The following is a 21,667-nucleotide window of genomic DNA, read 5'->3' on the forward strand; positions in this document are numbered from 1 at the left end:
ACGGGAGTGATATAGTTCAAAGAAAGGGCGATATGTTAAGGGGACCGCGCCTCAGGAAGCGTCAGTGGAAGAGTCAGAACATGGCTCACGCTGAGGCGGTGAGATGTCTGTGAGAAGATTCAGGAATCCCCTGACAGCAGAGAAAGAGACGAAGGGTGGGCTAGGTGGGCAGTTTTAATACCAGACAAGAAAGGGGCCCTGGCGCCAACACAATGTACCTGTCTGTCTTATCTCTAGAACACAATGCAGTATGGTATGGGAATATCATAACCAAAATGTCGTCCGACATAAATTGCGTGTTTTAAGAATGGGCCATCTGGAATTACTGGAATAAATTATAGAAAGTCGACTCCTATTGGACGATATTTTTGTAAACAACATTTAGCACACATTATTTCTGTTAGATAACAGGCTACCGATATTCTGAGTTACAAGCACCTAGTGCACTGACTGTAAGGGCAAGGATAGAGCTGGAGACGGTGACCACAGTGACGCGCTATGCACAGTGAGGTACCCAGATTCCCGGTTTGTCTCACAAGAGACTGTCAGAAGCTTTTAATTTGCAGTCAGCATCCTAACATTAGAAATGTTGTAATACTCTGCTCATGCAGAGCTCTGAAGTGTCACAAGTCTATGTTTGATTAGCTCACCCTATGCAGTTTTTTTCTGCTTTGCATTCTGAGACTTGTAGTTCTGTTTATTCTATTAGCGGGCCTGTGTGTCCCAGAATACAAAGCAAACGGCTGGACTGGATGTGCTGTTCATGCATGGATGGGGAAAACTTGAGAGCAATGTTTATGAGAGAAATAGTGAAACTTAAGAAGCCAGAATGCATGTTTCTGTTGGTTGAGCTAACAGAATCAAACCACACATATGACTGGAATCATGTGATAGCCACGGGGATGGGGGTAACAGTTCTCACCTGCCCTCAGTATCAACACATCTGAAGTGACCGGGAGACCAGTACGGGCCACTGGGCACCACTTCTGCTTGGCTCACAAATCGAAGCTACCATTCGGGCATTCTGCCGTCGTGGTGGCCGTCTAGCGCCCATACAAGGGATTTTAGGAAACTTTTCCATTCAGATTTGACTGAATGAGTAAGATAGTGCCCTGGTAATGACTTCCTAAAAAGTTTATATGCCCCAGGATTATCTGAGGTTGAAACGCTTCAGCAGTTTCTTGGGGAAGAAAAAGGAGAATCATCTCTGCACAAAGCTATATAATTTGGAAATGAAACCTGAAAACTTCGAGCCAAGAAAAAGGGAATTAACATGGACTGTTTTTTGTGGAGAATTAATTATAAATAGATGTTCTTTAAACCTCATTTGATTATAGGGTAGGGATAATACACTCATTTTTTAGAGTATATATTTATATAATCATTTATAATTCATTGACATCAATAAGTTCGAGATTTTCGAAATGTACGTTCCTTTAAGAATTCTGTGTTCATTGATTTATGTCTTGTAACTTGTTTTTACTGATTTATGTATTTGTGTTGTTTTGTACAAGGAAATATAAGATCGTAAAAAATTGAAAAACATAATTGCGACAAAACGTTTTGAAAAAAGAAAGGGATAACTACTCAGACACACTAGATGAATGTGTATGTTGTGTTCTTTTCAGATTCAATCAATCAATCAATCAATCAAGGATATTTATAGAGCGCACTACTTACCCGGAGGGTCTCAAGGCGCTGGGGGGGGGGGGGGGGTGTGCTGCTACTGCTCGAAGAGCCAGGTCTTCAGCTTCTTCCTGAAGGAGAGGTGGTCTTGGGTCAGGCGCAGGTCGGTCGGGAGGGAGTTCCAGGTCTTGGCGGCCAGGTAGGAGAAGGACCTTCCTCCTGTTGTCGTTCTTCGGATGCGGGGGACGGCGGCGAGGGCGTGGCTGGCTGATCGGAGATGGCGTTTGGGAGCGTAGAAGTTGACGCGGTTGTTGAGGTAGCTCGGGCCTTGATCGTGTAGGGCTTTGTGTGCGTGGGTGAGGAGACGGAAGGTGATTCTTTTGTTGACGGGGAGCCAATGCAGGTCTCTCAGATGTCCGGAGATGTGGCTGTGTCGTGGGATGTCGAGGATGAGTCTGGCTGAGGCGTTCTGGATCCGCTGGAGTCTCTTCTGGAGCTTCGCGGTGGTTCCGGCGTAGAGGGCGTTGCCGTAGTCCAGTCGGCTGGTGACGAGGGCCTGGGTGACCGTCTTCCTGGTCTCGGTGGGGATCCACCGGAAGATCTTCCGTAGCATGCGCAGGATGTTGAAGCATGACGAGGAGACGGCGTTGACTTGTCTGGTCATGGTGAGGGAGGAGTCCAAGATGAAGCCCAGGTTGCGTGCGTGGTCCGTCGGTTTGGGTGCGTTGCCCAGGGCGGGGGGCCACCAGGAGTCGTCCCAGGCGGAGGGTGAGGATCCCAGGATGAGGACTTCCGTCTTGTCTGAGTTCAGTTTCAGGCGGCTGGTCGTCATCCACTCGGCTACGTCTTTCATCCCTTCGTGAAGGTTGGCTCTGGCGGCGGTGGGGTCGTTGGTCAGGGAGAGGATCAGCTGGGTGTCGTCAGCGTAGGAGATGATGTTGAGGTTGTGTTGGCGTGCGATGGCCGCGAGGGGGCTCATGTAGACGTTGAACAGGGTGGGGCTCAGTGATGATCCTTGAGGGACGCCGCAGATGACTTCGGTGGCCTCTGACTTGTATGGTGGTAGGCGGACTCTCTGTGTTCTTCCGTCGAGGAAGGAGACGATCCATTCCAGAGCCTTCTCCTGGATTCTGACGTTGTTGAGGCGCTGCACTAGGGTGCGGTGGCAGACAGTGTCGAATGCCGCGGAGAGGTCTAGGAGGATGAGGGCCGCTGTTTCTCCGTTGTCCATCAGGGCTCGGATGTCGTCGGTGGCAGCGATGAGGGCGGTCTCGGTGCTGTGGTTGGCCCGGAAGCCTGACTGAGATGGGTCGAGGGATCCAGTCGTCTCGAGGAAGGCTGCCAGTTGCTTGTTGACGGTCTTCTCGATGACTTTGGCTGGGAACGGGAGGAGCGAGATGGGGCGGTAATTCTTGAGTTCGGTGGGGTCCGCTGTAGGTTTCTTTAGCAGGGCGCTGAGTTCTGCGTGCTTCCAGCTCTCTGGGAAGGTGGCGGTGTCGAAGGAGGTGTTGATGATGTCCCGCAGGTGGGGTGCGATGACAGCGTTGGCCTTGTTGAAGACGTGGTGAGGGCAGGGGTCGGTTGGAGATCCGGAGTGGATGGAGTTCATCATGCGGACGGTGTCTTCGGTGCTGATCGGAGTCCAGGCGCGGATGGTGGTGGTGGGGGGCGGTGGTTCGGTCGTGGCGAGCGTCGGTTGAGCGCTGAAGCTGTTGTGTATGTCCGTGATCTTGTTGTGGAAGTAGGAGGCGAGGGAGTTGCAGAGGTCTTGCGATGGGGTGACGTCGTTGTTTCCGGCGTTGGGGTTGGAGAGCTCTTTCACGATGTTGAAGAGTTTCTTGCAATTGTGTGCGTTGTTGTCCAGCCGGTCCTTGAATGCAGTTTTCTTGGTGGCGCGGATCAGTTGGTGGTGTTTCCGGGTGGCAAGCTTGAGGGTGGTCATGTTGTCCGGTGTTGGTTCCCTTCTCCAGGCTTTCTCGAGGGCTCGGCAGTTCTTCTTGGAGCTCTTGAGTTCGTCGGTGAACCATGGGGCCTTCTTGCTGCCGGGTCTACTGGGCGGGGTCCTTAGTGGGGCGAGTTCGTCCGCGCAGCTGCTGATCCACTTCGTGAGGTTGTCGGCGGCCTGGCTGGGGTTCGCTGAGCTGGCGGGAGGGTGCTGGCTCAGGGAGGCGGTGAGCTGGTCGGCTGTGATCTTGTTCCAGCTTCTTCGAGCAACCAGTTGCTGGTGGTGGTGGATCGTCGTTTTTTTGAAGGTGAAGTGGACGCAGCTGTGGTCCGTCCAGTGGAGTCCAGTGGCGTGGCTGAAGGCGATGTCTTTGCTGGATGAGAAGACGGCGTCGAGTGTGTGTCCGGCGAGGTGGGTGGGGGTGGACACCAGCTGCTTGAGTCCGAGGTTGGCGAGGTTGTCGAGCAGGGTGATGGTGTTTCGGTCGTTGTTGTTCTCCAGGTGGAAGTTGAGGTCCCCCAGGAGGATGTAGTCAGCGGAGGGGAGGGCATGCGGGCTGACGAAGTCGGCGATGTCCTCGCTGAATTAGGTGCGTGGTCCCGGGGGTCGGTAGATCAGGGTGCCTCGGAGGGTGGTGTTCGGGTTGGTCCGGATCTGGAAGTGCAGGTGTTCGGCGGTTGTCAGGGTGTCGTCGGTGTTGGTCGTGATGTGGATGGTGTCCCTGTGGATGATGGCGATGCCTCCTCCCGTCTGTTTGATGCGGTCTCTGCGGGTGATCTTGTATCCGTCCGGGATGGCAATGGCGATGTCGGGTGCTGAGGAGTCGTTCATCCATGTTTCCGTGAGGAAGGCAACGTCAGGAGCTGTGGTGTCGAGGAGGTTCCAGAGTTCGATGGCGTGTCTGTGGACGGAGCGGGTGTTGAGCAGGATGCACTTGAGGTGGTTGCTGCTGGTGTTCGGCTTGGCGGGTGCTGGTGCGAGGCAGGTCCGGATGCAGGTGAACTTGCAGGCGTGGCAGCTGAAGGGTCCGTGGGTGTGCTTCGGAGTGGCTCGGTAGCATCCGTGGGTCCCGCCGGAGTTGAGTGCGATGAGTGTTGCGGCGTCGTAGGACAGTCGGGTCGTCTTCCGTCGGTGGGGGCCAGGGGTCCTGGCACTGGGCGCGGTCCAGGCGCGGACGGGCGCAGACGGGCTTACCTTTGGCGCGCCTTCGGCGCACAATCGGCGCGCCCGCTGCGCGTTCGCACGGTCGTCATATATGGCGAAGTGCGAGGGAGGGCGGAGCAGCTGGGAGGCGGGAGCGGGGAGGGTACAGAAAGAAAGGGGGCGTGGTTAGCGGCGGTGGCGGGAAGCGGGGAGCGGGTGGGAGGAGACCGGGGGGAGCGAGAATCAGGCGACAGAAACAGATAAACAGTAAACAATTATACAATTTCACAAGCAAGCAATACAAATGAGCAAAGGCTCTTAAGCAGAGGGGGACACAGCAAAAAACGGCAGCAGGTCAGGCGAGCACAGCGAGACCACGCCGCTCGGTGGTAGGGGGCGTGGTCACACGGCGGCGGCCGGGGCAGACGAGGCAGGCAGGCGGGAAGCGCACGCAGCAGCTGGTGGCCGTGCGGCGCGGGGGGTGACCTAAACTAGGTCACACTCACCTGCGTCGCACGGTCGCCATATATGGCCATGTGCGAGGGAGGGCGGAGCAGCTGGGAGGCGGAGCGGGGAGGGTACAGAAAGAAAGGGGGCGTGGTTAGCGGCAGTGGCGGGATGCGGGGAGCGGGTGGGAGGAGACCGGGGGGAGCGAGAATCAGGCGACAGAAACAGATAAACAGTAAACAATTATACAATTTCACAAGCAAGCAATACAAATGAGCAAAGGCTCTTAAGCAGAGGGGGACACAGCAAAAAACGGCAGCAGGTCAGGCGAGCACAGCGAGACCACGCCGCTCGGTGGTAGGGGGCGTGGTCACACAGCGGCGGCCGGGGCAGACGAGGCAGGCAGGCGGGAAGCGCACGCAGCAGCTGGTGGCCGTGCGGCGCGGGGGGTGACCTAAACTAGATTAATAAAAATGAATGGCCAGGCGGGGTTCTGTATGGATTTTGTTTTGTCTCAATGGGGGCAACCTTCCACCTTTATCTGAGTGTATGCATTGAACAACATGAGAGACTACTCGATAGCTAAATCTCTGATCATGTGGGCTCCCTTCAGCATGTCCCACATTAGTGTACTAGCATTGGATGCTTTAGCACACTAAACCCAGTCCTACTGGCTCTGCCAGTGCTTGTTTGTCAGAGCTCGGAAGATTCACAGGCCCATGCTCGGGCAGCTCATCTAGTCCAGTGTTTTTCTCTGCACTCCGGTGCATGTAGTGTCTTTTATCCAATCATACAGTATGGTTACAACTCCCAGAATTCTTTTCCCATCACCAATCCCTGACTTCTTATGAATGAAAATTGGTTGAATGGAATCCAGGCTGCGGCTTTCGCACTCAACCTAAAGAACTGATCTGATCTTGCGGATTCTAAATCTAACCTTGAAACTCACATTGAAAACATGACTAGAGGCATTTTTTCAACTCACATGACTTCATAACCGCAAATCCTTTCTACAACCTGCTGGTCTAAACACTGTCCTTCTCATCAGCCTTCCAAAGGGGAGCCTTTTACCTCTAAATTGTGCTCTTCATGATGCAGGCTGGTGAGTCTCAAATTCTCATAAATGTATCTCTTGCACACTGGACCTTTTTCCTCCTTAAAATGTTTCCTGATTGAGTTGAGATATATCTATATGACTAAGGGGCATATTCACAAGGAGCTGTTGACGAATTACCAACACTTTATAGCAGCCAAAATCGTGATAAATTTACCCCACCATTCACAAGCAGGTGCTAACAGCCCACAGCACCAGTTTTCCCGCGATAGCAGCCGCAAAAAACATAGTCACAGAGGACCCACGCAAATATCGCTAATGAGATGCAGAGTAGGTGTTCCCATGCCAAAAGCTGCGACACCACCCCACCTCAACATTCACAACGACCAGCCAGATCAGCGATAAGAACACAAAACACGGGATAAGAAGCGTTAGCAGCATGAAATTTACACCTTCTCTGGCCTGGTGTAAAGTCGGACAGCAGCCTGCACCACAGTAGGGAGCCCAGCCCAGGGCATCATCGGAAGGGCAACAGATGCCATGGAGCAACTGAACATGCAGCCCGGACACCCAAGAGGGCCACCACAACCACCCGGCACAACCCCCCCGGACCACCACAGAGGCAGCGCAGACAAAGACAGCGGCCCCCCAGGAAATGCACCTGCCTCACAGGCACAACATCTGACAATGTCACTGTCCACTACAGGCTGAAATGGACAACCATCCTACGCATCCTGGCCGTCCTCGTCCAACAGGCCAACGGCACCAACACAGCGGACAACCAACATCCCACCTCACACCAAGCTGCTGGCTGTGCTGCACCAGTTGACCCCTGGCACACCCCAACCAACACCCGCCAGAGTTGGCGGAGTCTCACAGCCAGCCATATCCAAGTCCCCCACACCTGTCCTGGACATCACCATCACCCTGGCACCCCAGGCCCCATACAGCCAACACAATGCGCAGGAACTGATAGAGACCAAGCAAGGACCATACGCCATAGCCGGATGCACGCACGTGTTGGGGCAATCCACTGCACACATATCCCACCTGTGCCCCCTGGTGACACAGCACACAATCAGCGCAACAGGAAGCACACGTCACACATCAATGTGCAGGCAACATCAGTACACCGTGGGACCTACACCAATGTCGCCTCCAAATACACAGCCAGTGTGCATGATCCCTTCACCCTCCGACAGTCCATCAGCAACCACCAATCAACTGCATGGTACCTCAGCCACACAATAGACGAATGTGGGGAGAGGAGGCAAACAGGCATGTGTGAAGGATGCAGTAGACCCATAATTGGGAAAGTACACAATGCCAAGAGTGGCGGTGAAGTGCTGGAAAAACCTCAGTATGCAGAACACACCCATATCCACGGCGACATACACCTCTGGTGTATGGAGTGTAGTGGACAGTGGACACAACTATGTCACCCCAGCCAGTGGGGGTCCTTGCGGACATGTTGCCTGTTACCACCCCATAAGCGTGAACAGAGTGGGATGGCCCAGCGTACAGCAGGCCAGCGTAGGGGTGTGAATAAAAAGCACGTAGCCCTGGGCGTGGTCCTCTCTCGGAAAGCCCAACGTCTCTGCCAAGGCGGTGCCTCCCACCCCGCCATGAGGCCGACACCGTCCTCATTAGCGGAGTTGCCTGAGATCCTGTGCGCCTGCCATACCCCGGCCCGCTGGCCACAGACCCGTCAGGCCCGAGTCTACACAGCCAGGCCACACTGATCTGCATCCGACAACGGCGTGAGTCATGGGGGACCACCACGTGCCTGTGCAAGCTCCAAGCCCGAGGCTCGCGACCCGGCTAGCCTTTCAGACCACAGCTGTCCCTCCGACTCTGGCCCACATTACGCCTTCCTCGTTGACATCCTACAGGCGTCCTCTGCAGCCCAGTGGGTCCCATATGTGATACTGTGTCCTGGCCCCTGAATGGCAGTGACCCCAAATCCAGGACAGCAGCCACAGCACCAGACTCCCTTCGATCCGTGAGGCATAGTTCCATATGCGCATCTTGCGACACGTGCTGCCACAAACCTGTTCAACACCATCCGGCGACACGTGCTGCCACAAACCCTGTTTAATGCCATCCGGTGACACGTGGATGAGGGACCAGGACTACCCTGCGGACCAGTAGGTCTTAAATCCAGCACCTACTCGCGATTCACGAATGGCAGAGTCCACACCAGTGGTCTCACAGAGAGGAGTAAGAGGAAGATGCGTCCCAGTCCGGGTGAAAGCTGGGTCACAGTCCCGGAGGTGACCGAATATGTGGTGCCACTGAACCTGAACTATGCAGGCCGGTGGGGCCACCAATCTATGCCGGCGACACTCAGTGAATGGCCCGTGCTGCCCGCTGCCTCCGGCTTACACTGCAGTCCAGTAGGTCACAGAGTCATGATTCAGCAATGGCGGAGTTCATATCATTGTACCGGCATCATCACAGACTGCACCCCCACTCAGCCTTGGTTACACTAAGTCTGTTCCCCGACATTCATGGACACTCTCTGGTTGAACTGTGGTGTTGTCTGAGCCTATGGACTAGGGGGCAGTTTTCATCCTCATGTAGCTGATACGGAATTAGTGGTGGCAACGGGGCTGTCGCATTCCACTCCTCCATTTGCTGCTTCCGGATAAAATCAAACCTTTCGGCGGCTTGCACCAGAGAACACCTTCCATCGTCCCCTGAAACACTCCAAAACATACACCTCGGACAGTGATGGTGACCCGCTCAGGTCTCATGGCCCATCTGACTGCACTGCAAGTCACCGACCCGTGGCTGGGTGCCTGTGCCGGCCACACTGCATCCGGGGCCACTAACTCTGTGCTGGTCCTGTCCGGGACCCCTTCTCCGGAGACATTGGCTGGCACCTAAGGTGAAGGCCTTGGGGTCATTGACGCCATTACTCTGTGTCCTTGTGCTGTAGGCAGCCTCAGGGCCCAAATGCATCCCACCAGGGCTCACACACCAAAGCAAGTCCAGACCGGCCCAGACGACTCATCACGGCAGGAGGCACACGCCACCACCGCAAGGACCACCTCCAACTACCATCTGCCAGAGTTGAAGCAGTGTTCCTGACAGACTTCTGACTTGTTCAGGTCTGCCGTGGATACCATCATCGGCCTGATACCCTGCTCAGAACTCCAGGTGCCAGTGTCTCAGTGCACTGCAGGCTATTGTCTGTTGCGGATTGTGTTTTGTACTGTGGAACGGCTGTGCAGGTATGTCACCTCAAGCAGTGTGGGGGCCCTGAGATGTTGATGGGGAAGATGATTCAGGTCTTACACACCCCACTGCATCTGCAGCAGTAATATATTGAAGGGACACAATCCAAGACTTTTTCTTCACATGAGCGCGCTCATCTTCAGTGTCCAAAGCCCAGTGCACTGCAACTCACGGACACTTCTGTTTGCATGTTGGATGTCCTCTGGACTTTCTCCGGCTCCCTCCATGTTGCTCAGCAGTTAACTCTGTATTGCATGTGTTTTCTGTTTCCGTTGCACTGGTGTCCAATGTTCAAGTGGTTGCCAGCACCAGACATTCCGTGCGGAATTGCTTACACTCACCCCACACACATCTAGCACAAGTGTCACTGTACATGTGACCCTGCCAATAAAGGGGCCGGGCGCATATGCCCGTAGCCAGTTCAACATGATATCTGCGTGTTTCCCTGTTGTCTTGTAGTATGCAGGTGGGCCCTGGCCCCTAAAACATTACATTGTGCTGTGTACATTGGATGCAGACATGTCACTGCAGGCAGCGGGTAGGAGCTTGGACATGTAGCTTTGAAGTCACCCACTCAATTTGTAAGGGGAGTGGCCAGGGCCGTCGTATGCACAGCCATCATGGGTGTGTGACTGCTGTTTGTGCGCCCCTGGGCATGGTTCTGTGCTGTGCGGAGCCAGTTGTGTCCTCTGTTCTGCAGTGTCAGCTATGCGCATTGTTCCACGTTGTCGGCAATATGGGTGCGCTGTTCGTGATATGTGTGTGTGCTGCAGTCTGCCAAGGGGATCTGGGACATGATCCTGGGTGTTTGTGGGTGTGCAGTGTGCTACGCCTCGTTGTGCATGTATGCCATTGTGCCCATCTCCCTTCGTCCCCCCAGTCCCTGTACGTAGCACTCCCTGTTGATGTTGTGTCAGGTCCACTCGAGCTGTGTCCGTACTCCCTACTCCTTGGACCGTCTCCACACTGATGACTGTGGCCTGAGTTTCCTCCTGCTCCTCCGGTGGTGGTAGACTCCCACCTCCTGTCGCCGTTGCTGCCTTCCTGCTGGCAGCGGGTTGGTGCCTGGTTTAGGTAGTCACATCATGCCGTCGCCTATTGGCCTCCTGGATTGGCCTCCTCGGCACTCCGACTGCAATCCATGTGGTCTGCTAGTTGGTCAGTTGCTAGTAGTGTTCTGTCACCTCCGTGACGCTGGTCTTGTTTTCCTGTGGTCCGCACACCGTCTACCTCTCCCTCTTTTCCTTGGCCTACCCCGACCCTGTTGTTCCTTGCTAGTAGTCTGTGGGGGTTGTGAGGTTCGAGTTGGTCTCCGCGCTGGGTCAGGGTGCATCCATGTTGCTACGTGCTTTGCCTTGTTTCTGGTGGTTTTTTCCTGTGGTCCCGCCAGACGCGTGGGATTTGCAGGCCTGTGGCTGATTTTTGCAACTTTTTGTACCTCGTTTGGCCTCATCGCATGTTTTTTAGGGTTTGCGTATCACATTTTAGCTGTGTGGCGTTTATTTTCACGCGGACATTTGCCGCGTTATCTGGTGTCTATCGCATGCTACCGCCTTGTTGTGAATTCCACGTTGATACTGGGTTATTTTACCGCGATGGGCTGCGATGTTGAAAGTTGCGTTACGCTACTCTTGCGATAGTAACCACACGTTCTTGTGAATATACCCCTGAGTCTTTTACGTACAAAGTGGTGGTACAAAAGTACCTTGCAAACCTTTTTTCAGGTTGCAAACAGTCCGATTCGCAGAATCATGCAGTTTTCAACCACAACAAAGCATTTTTGGATGTACCAAGGCCAAATTGCGATTCAGTAACCTGTTACTGAATCGCAATTTGGGTTTGCGACTCGGTATCAGGAAGGGGCATGTTTAGGGCGTCCTTTCCTAATAATGAATCGCAGTTGTATGTGTGAATGTTTTGTGACTGAAATGCAGTCATACAACATTTGCATTTTACCACTAACTACAAGTTGGTGGTAACCCATTCGCAAATGGAAAGAGGTCCCCAAGTGCAATTGCCTACACTTAAAAAATGAAAAGAAAACTTTTTATATTTCTTTTTAAAATGCATTCTGTTTTCCTTTAAGGAAAAGGGGCTTCATTGAAAAATGAATTGCTTTATTGTAAAGCAATTTCAGACATGGTGGTCTGCTGACTCCAGCAGGCCACCATCCCTGTGATGTTTGCAGTTCCCAATGGGTCGCTTTTTCATAATTAAATAACTCTTTACCTTCTCCATCTCAAAATGCACCCGCTCAAGAAATACGTTAATACACAATATCCATCTACGCTATTTTTAAATGTCCCTAAACGACTCCTCCAGAGCACGTGTCCTTAGGACTGCTGAACTGCAGGTTTATAAAAATGCAAACTCTTGGGACGGACATTAGAAATCTTGCTGCATCAGTATCTTTTGGACACGCAAACAAATGCAAACTCTTCTCTTTCTCTTGTGAACTGTACCAAAACATCTATGTCACTTTGAAGTTATTGTTACCTATTGTATTATGACCAGGGCTACGGGAATTATGCGATTGTGCGGCCGCAGCATTTTTCACATAATTATAGATTTGCTAAATTTGGCACCTAATCCATCATCTGCTGCATAATCAACAGATTTTAACAAAAAATCTGTTTCTACCTCAAACCATTCAACAGTTATTAAAAACGCAGCCACGCGCGTTGCTGAGCACTGGAAGACACCTTGCACAGTGTTTGACTGCTCACTTTTCTGTTGTTTATCGCTACATTTGGGTGTTAAACTGGTATTAATGAGGTGACGTGCAACCAATGCCCAGACAGTGTTCAAAAGTGTAAAAAAAAAAAGACGAAATAATACTATCACAAAATGTGCCGAATCACGCCACCTAATTTGCCATTTCTTACCGCATAATTTACTCGACCCTACCGCATAATTTGGCCCTCTCCTGCTGCATAATTGCAATGGCCCTAATTATAACTACAGAGTCCCTCTGGTGCCTCCAAGGACATCTACATGCGAATAAAAAAACTTCAATAATAAATAAATAAATAGGTTAATGTTAAAGGACGACAGGGAAGGCAGAGGGGAATCGAACAATAGAGTGATTGGTTTTAGTTGGTTAAACATGTTAATTATTCACGCTCTCTGCCGCGGGCGCGTTAACCCACTGAACTGTCTTCCTGCGATTAAAAACTGTAACCTGCAGGGACACGCAGATCCCCCCGACCAGTGCATTAACCCCTGGCATGCCTCGCTATCCCCCGCAGTAATGCCTCTCAATCAAACATCAGCTGCTTGGCACAAGCCGGGAGTGGCCGGATGGGGGAGGGGAGGGGTTGGGTCAGTGCGGGAAGGCTTCTTGACGGCGGATGCTGTGCGTGTGTGCAGTGAGGCTGCAACCGCTGCTGGGAGTGCAATACCACCCTCCTTTAAAGCTGCCCCGTTCATCTTCCTCCTGCATACCCTATCCCCCTCGAGCGTCTGCCCTCCTGCACAGCCCTGCTGTGCATCGACCATCTCTTGCCAGTACGCCACCTCCTGCAAAACTTACCTATCGCATATCTCACCCGTGGCCCACACCGTTCCTGCACAGTCTATTTAGACACCTCTCTCCTGCACTCCTGCACACATCTCGCGCCCGCAAATCACCTATGTACCTAACCCCCTGTACATCTCCTGTGTATCTTAAATACTGCACACCTCGCGCTCCCTTTATTTCACGCACGTTTAACGCGCACAACTCACCCAAGCCATTTTACCCCGGTAAATCCCTGAACATCACGACGCATGCACATCTCACGCTAACACCTTCCCTGCGCGCATCTCGCCTACTCAATACCTGCCGCTCCTCAATTTACCCACCATACGTGTGACCTTCTGCACTTTCTCCCTTACACCTCTCCCTGCTGCCCTGGACCAACCACCCCGCCGTGCGTTATGCTGCGTTTCTGGACTTTACTGGGATGTCTCGTCGGAGGCTGCTGGGGGCGCCCAAAAGCCCAGGACATCGGGAGAGGAGTGGTGAGTACCCGGGGAGAGGGTTGAGGGACGCTTGGGGAGGTGGCGAAGTGATGGAGAAAGAAAGTGAAAGAAAGGATGTGAGAAGGTGGACGGGGATGTGCATGTACAAGAAAGACACTTTCAGTCAGACAGCTCTGCGAGGCCTTAGTAATGTCATTGCAGCGCTATACTGTTCTCTGTCAGCATGGATGGTCGCTGAGAGGGAGATTGTGTGCGCGCCGGGACTTCATGATGGTACCACTGTGGGAAAGGGCCACATAAGATAAGAAGAGTAGGGAGCATGAGACAGAGGGGTGCAGCATGTATGCACTTTTGAGCGGGGTAGCAGGCCGATGTTTTGTTCCTTGTTTGCCTTGTATTGCAGCATTTACATAGCGCTTACTAACGCTATGTGGGGCGTTGAGGCGCTTGCCTCAGTGGGTAGCACGCCACACCGCGTAGGGTGAGTGGTGGAAGGCTGTCATCTTTCTTTCGATCCTGTGTGGGGTGTGTGACCTCCGAGGTGAGGCTGTGGTGTTGTGGACAGCCCTTAGCGGGGTGATGAATGGAGAAGTGGGAGAGTGGCGCGCGTTTATGGTTTTCTGTAAACTGCTAGTTTTGAGCAGCTCCACGGGTCCCTTTTTTGGTTGTTCATGGTCAGTTTAGTTGCTTCCTGCACTGGGATGTCCCGTCCAACCTGATATTTTGTTTAACGTTTTTGGTCCTGAACATGCATAGGGTGGGGAGAGAAATGACGGGGGGGTGCTGGGATGGACTTTGCTCCTATCATCTGTGCGTGATGGTCATTGTGAGATGTAAAGGAGTGGTCACCGTGTGTAGTTAGTGGGGTCTGCAGCGGGGGCCTGGATCAGAGCCCCCTAGCTGGCCGGGGGCGAGGATTCGGGAGTTCCACGATCCAGGACTCGCCAAGGAGGGGGTGGAGGCAGGGCGCCCAAGAAAGGAAAAGGACAAAAGAAAAATACAAATCAAGAAAAAAATGCAGCCGAGGCATGGACTGGAACAGGTGCCGTGGGCTGAGGAGACGAGGGTGGGTGGACAGAAAGGGGCTGTGTGTTCGCTCGCCAGCGCCCCCGCAGCTGCCAGGGACCCCTGACACGGCCCAGCTGCAGCTTCCAAGTTCCAGGGAGACTTTGCTTGAAGTGGGGGGACAAGGGGTCTCCCCACTCCCAGAGGCCTGCGGATCCCCGGGGGTGTAGGAGGGGAGGGGGCGTCATGTCACGGACGCTGCCTCCCCCGCAGAGGCCGATGCCGTTGCCAGGGATGGAGGAGTCTCTTGCCCGGAGGGAGGTGCATTAAGGGCAGCGGAAGGCCCGGGGCAGAGCGCGCGCATCAGTGAGTGCTCCAGAAATAGAAGCCATTACCAGCGGGAGAGGCGCTCACTACAGCCAAGAGAGGGGGTGGGGCAGTGAAGGGGTGTGTCGGAGGAGAGGATGCTTGGGGCTGTGTCTGGGCAGGACTGTGGACGAGTGCTGTGGTGCAGGCAGTGCTTAATTTGTGAAAGGATGCCCATGCTCCTCATGGGAACAGTCCAGCCAGAACTACCAAACCAGGTCCTCCCTGGAGACCGTTTTTTGGGTATCACCCCTCATCAGCCAGGCTAGCTTGAATCCAGTGGCACAGCGAGCAACGGACCGACCTCTGGTCATACCAGTCCCACTTAGGGCTACAAATGCAAAAGGGATAAGTGATGGACGGAATGCTGAACAATGCAAACATTAACCCCACACACAAAGATCTGGGTTTAATCCATCGTTCTTTTGCTCACCATGCCACTCATTCAAACTGTACTTCCGCCCACCACTGGAGTTAGGGCTGGTTTGTTCCCATGGGGAACAGGGTCAAGACTGATTTGCAGATGACTGAATTGAAACTAGAATAGCATAGGGAGCAAAAAAAAAAAGATCGATCTAGGCCCAGATCTCTGTACTGGAGTGAATGTATGACATTGTTCTGCATTCTGTCCATTAATTGTTCTTTTACAGGTTCTTGCTTTCTCCCTTTGTGAAAGTCTTTTGTTTTTGTCTTTCTCTGTCTTTCCCAAGTGCGTGTTTTTCCTTCTCATGCCCTCAGTAAATACCTGATGGGGAAAAATAAGTGCTGGTCCCCAAAAATAAGTGCTGGTGGCCCCTCCCAGCAACCACCTGATCAAATTATGTGTGGGGAGCGAGGGGTTATGAAGAGGCAGGGGGGCTGTGGAGATGTGCTGTGGTGTCAGAGAGGATGGGTGGGGCTGAGGCTGGGTGTGGGCTGCAGACAGGGTCAGATTGGTAAACTGGGCCCTTGGGAAATGGCCGAAGGGCCGGTAGCCGAGTTCTAGCTGTGGGCTGCTTTTTTGGACAGCCTGGGGGCTGTCTGTGCAGTTAGGATGCCGCCAGCGTCCCCGTGGGTGCCTGAGTGGCCTTTCTAGAGACAGATGGGCAGAGGTATCACTCCCTTTCTCTCGCTGGGCCGGCCCATTAATGTATGCTGATTCAGCGGGGAAGAGGTCTGAGCAAAAGTGGTCTCACTTGCATTCATGTGTTGCTCAGGAGTGTGAACTAATCTGTGCATCTTTATTTTATCTAATTGAAGTTAATAATAATAATAATAATAAATTGACTTTATTTCGGATATATTGCAATCCATAAAAGTACACAACATTACACATTTCATATTAAAAACATCTCAATAATTACAAAGTCAATCATGGTTACATACAACACATATGGTTCTTAAAAGAGTGAGTAGACAAAATTAATATAAAAAAGTGCAAATAGTGCCCACGTACAAAAATTATTTATTGAAGTTAATAAAACATGCCCCCACCCCCTTTCTTTTCATAAAACTTTACTCAAGCAGTGTTTTGTGAAAAGGCAATACGCAAATGTAGGCCACTTTTTTTGGGGGGGTGCCGGGCCGCTTTTTGATCCCAATCCAACCCTGGCTGTGGAGAGACGCAGGGCTGTGAAGAGGTGCTGTGGTCGAGGACAGGCAGGGGCTGTGGAAGTGTGACAACGGTGGACGCCGCGTGCTGTTGTTAGGTGCTCGGGCTGTGGAGAGGTGCGGGACTGAGAAAGGAGGCGTGAGTTGGCGCAAGTGCTAGTGCTGTGCAGACGCCATATGGAGAAAGAGCCTGATACATGTCGGCGGGATGATACTGAGTCTGTGGAGAGGTGCTGGAGCGGAGGAGAGCAGTTAGGGCTATGGAGGGGCGCAGGCTGTGGAGAAGTGAATGTGTGGAGTACAAAGGCACGGACTGTGGAGAGGTCCACCTAGGGTGGAGAGTAGAGGCTCCAGGCACTTGCTGGGGCTGTGGCTGGATGCGGTGGCTCTGGGAAGTTACTGGTGCCGCTGGGTTCGGAGGGAGGGGGCGCTGGAGCGAAGATAGCGGTAAGACTAAAGAGCTCCTCCGTCCATGGAGTGATGCCTGGCCTGTGACGGGCTATCAGTGGCGGTCGCTGGGGCGTGGAGTGAGCATAGAGAAGGCCTTGAAATGCTGGGTGGTGCGGAGCTATGGAGAACGTTGAGCTCCGGATCTTGAGGCCCTGTGGCGGGATGCTGGAGCAGACGGAGCCTGTGGCTCTAGAGAACGGGTTCTGCCTGGGACGGGTTGAAACCCAAGACTGTGGAAAAATGTCGGGGCAGGATACGACTGTAGAGAAACGCTCGTTCAAGGGAGGGATGTTAGGGCTCTAGAGGGAGGCAAAGGCTTTGGAAAGATGAGGGGCTGTGGATTGGCTTCACAGTGGTTTTATGTGTAATTCGTGGCAAGAGTGTGCCTGCCTCTAACACAAGGTACTTTTCGGCCCAGGAGGCCAGGCCTGCCCAGTGCCAGAAACAAAGCTGAGCTTCTCAGCATCCTTAACTCAACTTTAGAAGCACATTGAAGTCACCCCTCACCGTGTAAGACAGCCAGGGGATAAAGCGAGCTGACCCATTACCCCATGTTCTGTGCCAAGGTGGGCAGGCGTGAAAAGAACAATTGATGGACAGAATGTTGAACAATGTCAAACCATAATCATCATAGACGTTATTGCGATCACTATAGATCATAAAAGTATAAACAATGTCAAACATTCAGCCCAGTACAGAGATCTGCGCCTAAATCAAGCATATTTTTTTTTGCTTCCCTTGCCATTACAGTTTAAAACCCAGCCATATGCAAATCAGTCTTGACCCTGTTCCCTATGGGAACAGTCCAGCCCTAACTGCCAGACCAGGTCCTCTCTGAACTGGAAACAAGCATCCTAGGGCCGGTTTCGGGGTTTCACCCCTCATTAGTCAGGCTAGCTTGACTCTAGTTGTGGGCTGAAGCAAAGTTTGAATGACACATGAACAGGCCAATGGTTTTTAGAGGACTGACCAAAGGCCTCAGCATGTATATATATATATGTTAGGTATTTTCATTATGTTTATTTTTTTTATAAAACATGAGGCTGATGAGACAGCTAAAGAAAGATGCCTCTTGGATATCAATTCTGAAAATGTTCAGTGTTCACTTAAGCATAAAACACAGGCACGTGCTCTGGCGGATGCTGGTATCCCTTTCCACCAATCACAATACAAAGGTGTCTCCATCTAGAATGGAGCAATACATCTATGGGAAATAGTCCTCTGGTAATGTCCAATCGCAGTGTGTCAGCAGGACCGAGAGTAGGCAGGCCAGGGAGGTACTTGGTCACTTATGGGTTCACAGAAGGATCTGGTCATGGTCAATGGGTCCACTTGTCCGCAGCCGGGCAGGGCAAGGTAGATTCCAGCACACCAACTGATTGCAATGAGCAGGACTGGAGTCCTGGTGCTTCCCTGTAGTGGCCAGACCCCAAGATGCTCACCAACCTGGTGGCGGAAGATTCAAGGAAGGGTCCCGTGCTCAGGTGGAGAGCCATAAGGAGCACAGGCCCTAATACAGGTGCTCTGACACAGTTGCCAGGACTTTTCAACGTATGCAGCTCGGGTAAGCTTCTTGATAGTCCCTGAATGATGAACTAGGCAGGGGACTATTACATCACATTATTTCCCTAACCAAAAGATGGAAAGCAGACACGTAGTGGCTATATGACACAGTGTACCCTAGCAATAAACATATCATCATAAATTCAGTGCTTTGAGGAATATCACTTTTCAACACTGTACTAGTACCTATAGTGCTGCTGTGCCACAGAGAATCCCATAAGAAGGCCTGTCCCAGAAAAAAAATACTATCAGAATTGCTGCACTACTCTTAAGATCTTTTCTTCTTTTTGGTATTCATTCTCAGTTATTCCTGCTGTGTTTTGGGGGTGTTTATATAGTACATCTGCCAATCACCTGTCCTCTTCCTTTTGGTGCAGCTTTGGTGAATTTACTCAGAGTGGCTGGGACTGTCTTCCACTACGGGGCTGATGAGTGAATGTGGCGTGGAGTGGGTTTTGGGTTTTTCATGAGGTTGAGATCCTGGGGAGTGGATGGTCTTGCAAACTGCCATCCAAACCTGTGTAGAATTGGTGTATGTTTGGGTTGTTTCTGTGGGGGCTCCGGACATCCGTTTTTGAAATGTCCATTATGAAGGTGTAGTTTATTGCTTATAGTCTTGATGGCTCCTGTACTGTGCAGCATGGTGAACTGCACTTTCCTACTTGGGTGCTCGGTTGTGCAGGTGGCTGATGTGCAGTGTAACGTATTGCTTTCCTTTATTTATGTTTTCCTCTGCTGTAACTCAAGCTAGACTACTCTTTTGGGAGTATTCCTTGGATATGAAAATTAGCTGTGGCTCAGCCAAGCTCCTAGTTCCTTTCTCACATTTTGTTTGGTCTTATATCCTCAAACTATTGTTCTACCTGCCTCGGTTTCTTCCCGCCGTTCCAGTGTTACCCGTATCGATTTCCCAGAGTCATGTTTTCTGGGGATCACTGAAATATTATCGACGGACACATTATCGACTTACCAAAATATCGTTGACAAATTATCGACAACAAAAATATCGACTTACTATACTTATTACACAAACTACAAAAATATCGAGTAAAAAATATCGAGTACTAACTATATCGAATACATAAATATCGCTTAAAAAAATATCGACTACAATTATATCGTTGGACATGAAATTAGCCCTAACACTACAAAAATATCGACTACAAAAATATAGACTACCACAATATCGTTAAAAAAATAATATCGAGTTCATGTTTGCACACTTTTCTTTCTAAAATACCATCTTTATCATCAATAAAAGTCATTTCTCAGTAAAAAAAACTTTTCACATATAATACCTGTTTCTTACATAAAATTACTATTAATCCACATTTACTATACATTCTATTACATGCATTTTATCATTTTCTATTATTCTTTGCATTTAACTAACATTTTCATTACTTATTTTCACATATAAATATATTTCATTTAAACACGAACCTGCTTTAATGCGGGAACAACCACATACCACCATTCTCACATCAACAAACACTCCAATTAACTTAAAAAAATTCAAACTAGCCTATACTATGCTTCCTTACATCCTACAACCAATCAAATCAAAGCACACATAACACATATACTATAAAAGGGCTACATGCATTCTACCATTTGTTGCTGCTACCTATCTGGAAAGTAGATGCCAACACTTTGAAGATTTTGTTGCAGAATAAACATCTTTAAAGATCCAGCTTACTAGCTAATTAATCAAGTAAGTAACACAGCATTTTAGTAGAAAACTACATTAGAAGTGCACTATTTTCCTTACATCTCCTAACTCTTAGACTTATTTTATTTTCATGTCTTCCTACTTTTCTGACAGAAACTACTCCAACACAATTCCTATTACATGGTCATATTTCTTCATGTGCAAAATCAGATAGTAAGTATATAATAATTCTCTGTTACACACCAACTGCTTTGTTTAAACACTAATTTACAAGAGTATTTATTTTTCATTGACATTATATTTACAGATATACAGAAATGGTGCTATTTCTACAGCAAAAACGATAAAACTAACCTAATTACACATGTAAGTATAGATGTGTTTGTTATAAAACGGCCAATTTCATTAATGCACATTTTTAAACAACATATCTTGCTTTTTACATCTTCCCTATAGATCATTTGAAAAATCCAAGATCAACTATAGCAAAACACAAAAATACCCTTCAGAAAAATGTAAGTATAATTGTTATTTGCTAAAATGTGGGCACAAAAAACGCTAACTATATTCTTAACACCATGTTATTTATTTTAAATTGCCTCTACAGATATTCAGAAAACATCATACATCTATTCTACATATCATATGAAAACATCCTACACAAAATATACCAATATAGAAGAATCGCCTTGTAAAAAATGTAAGTATATTTATCATTTCTCTAAAACTGCCGAAAATAACACAGTCTATGTTCTTAACAACATCTTATCTATTTTATATTTCCTCTACAGATATTCTGAATACATCATACAGCTATTCTACCTACAACAAAGAAAACGACATATTTAGAAGTTAGTATACGTTTAAATCTGTTACATTTCCAAACGGTTCAGTATTAAAATTATAATATTTTGCTTTTATTTCTTCTATCTACTCTACAGATCATACCTGTACTAAATTGATGAACTCCAGCAATTACTACTATTCTACTATTTAAACAAGTAAGTATATGTAATGTTTACATCAAATGCACTAGTAGACAAAAATGACAACTGCTTTTGAGTAGGAAATACGTTTGTTATATATAAACATTAACGTTGTTTTTCTATATTTTCATACCAACAGCAAATAAAGACATACATACAAGAACATCATTCAAAAGACATTTCTGCTTCTGTGACTACTACTTTGATTAACTGTAAGTATAAATGCATCACTAATGATGTTAGCACCACATAAGTAAAAACATGTGTACTGATTTTGTTTCTTTCTACTCTTTCCTAGAACAAGTAAATCAAAATGACTGAAGGTGCAGAATTTGTCATGTCTCAGAAAAATAAATTGCTATTATGCTACATGGGTTATGTGTATAATCAGGAGAGACAAAGTGGTAGAAAGGTTTTTTGGAAGTGTACACAATATTACTCCAACAAATATTATGGGAGGGCCACTACCAAGGAAACTAATGTGCTATTTACTAGAGAACATAATCATCCCCCAAATGTCACCGAAATTGAAATTAGAGATGCCTTAGAAAGTATTAAAAGTGCTAGCACACAAAGTGACAAACCCACCACCCAAATACTTAAAAAAGAACTGGTAA

The 21,667-nt window shown here is 49.7% G+C and overlaps 1 protein-coding gene across 1 annotated transcript in view; it reads left to right on the forward strand.

Moving 5' to 3' along the window:
* Nucleotides 1–12,814: 12,814 nt before the first annotated feature.
* Nucleotides 12,815–21,667, forward strand: part of MMP25 (matrix metallopeptidase 25) — a 165,874-nt gene continuing 157,021 nt past the window's right edge. Inside the window, exon 1 of the mRNA XM_078652888.1 lies at nucleotides 12,815–13,457. Within this exon, the coding sequence (XP_078509014.1) occupies nucleotides 13,374–13,457 (84 nt within the window). The 5' untranslated portion in view covers nucleotides 12,815–13,373. The remainder of the gene's footprint in view (nucleotides 13,458–21,667) is intronic.

The sequence above is a fragment of the Lissotriton helveticus genome, chromosome 7 (assembly GCF_964261635.1).
Source record: "Lissotriton helveticus chromosome 7, aLisHel1.1, whole genome shotgun sequence".
Classification (NCBI taxonomy): domain Eukaryota; kingdom Metazoa; phylum Chordata; class Amphibia; order Caudata; family Salamandridae; genus Lissotriton; species Lissotriton helveticus.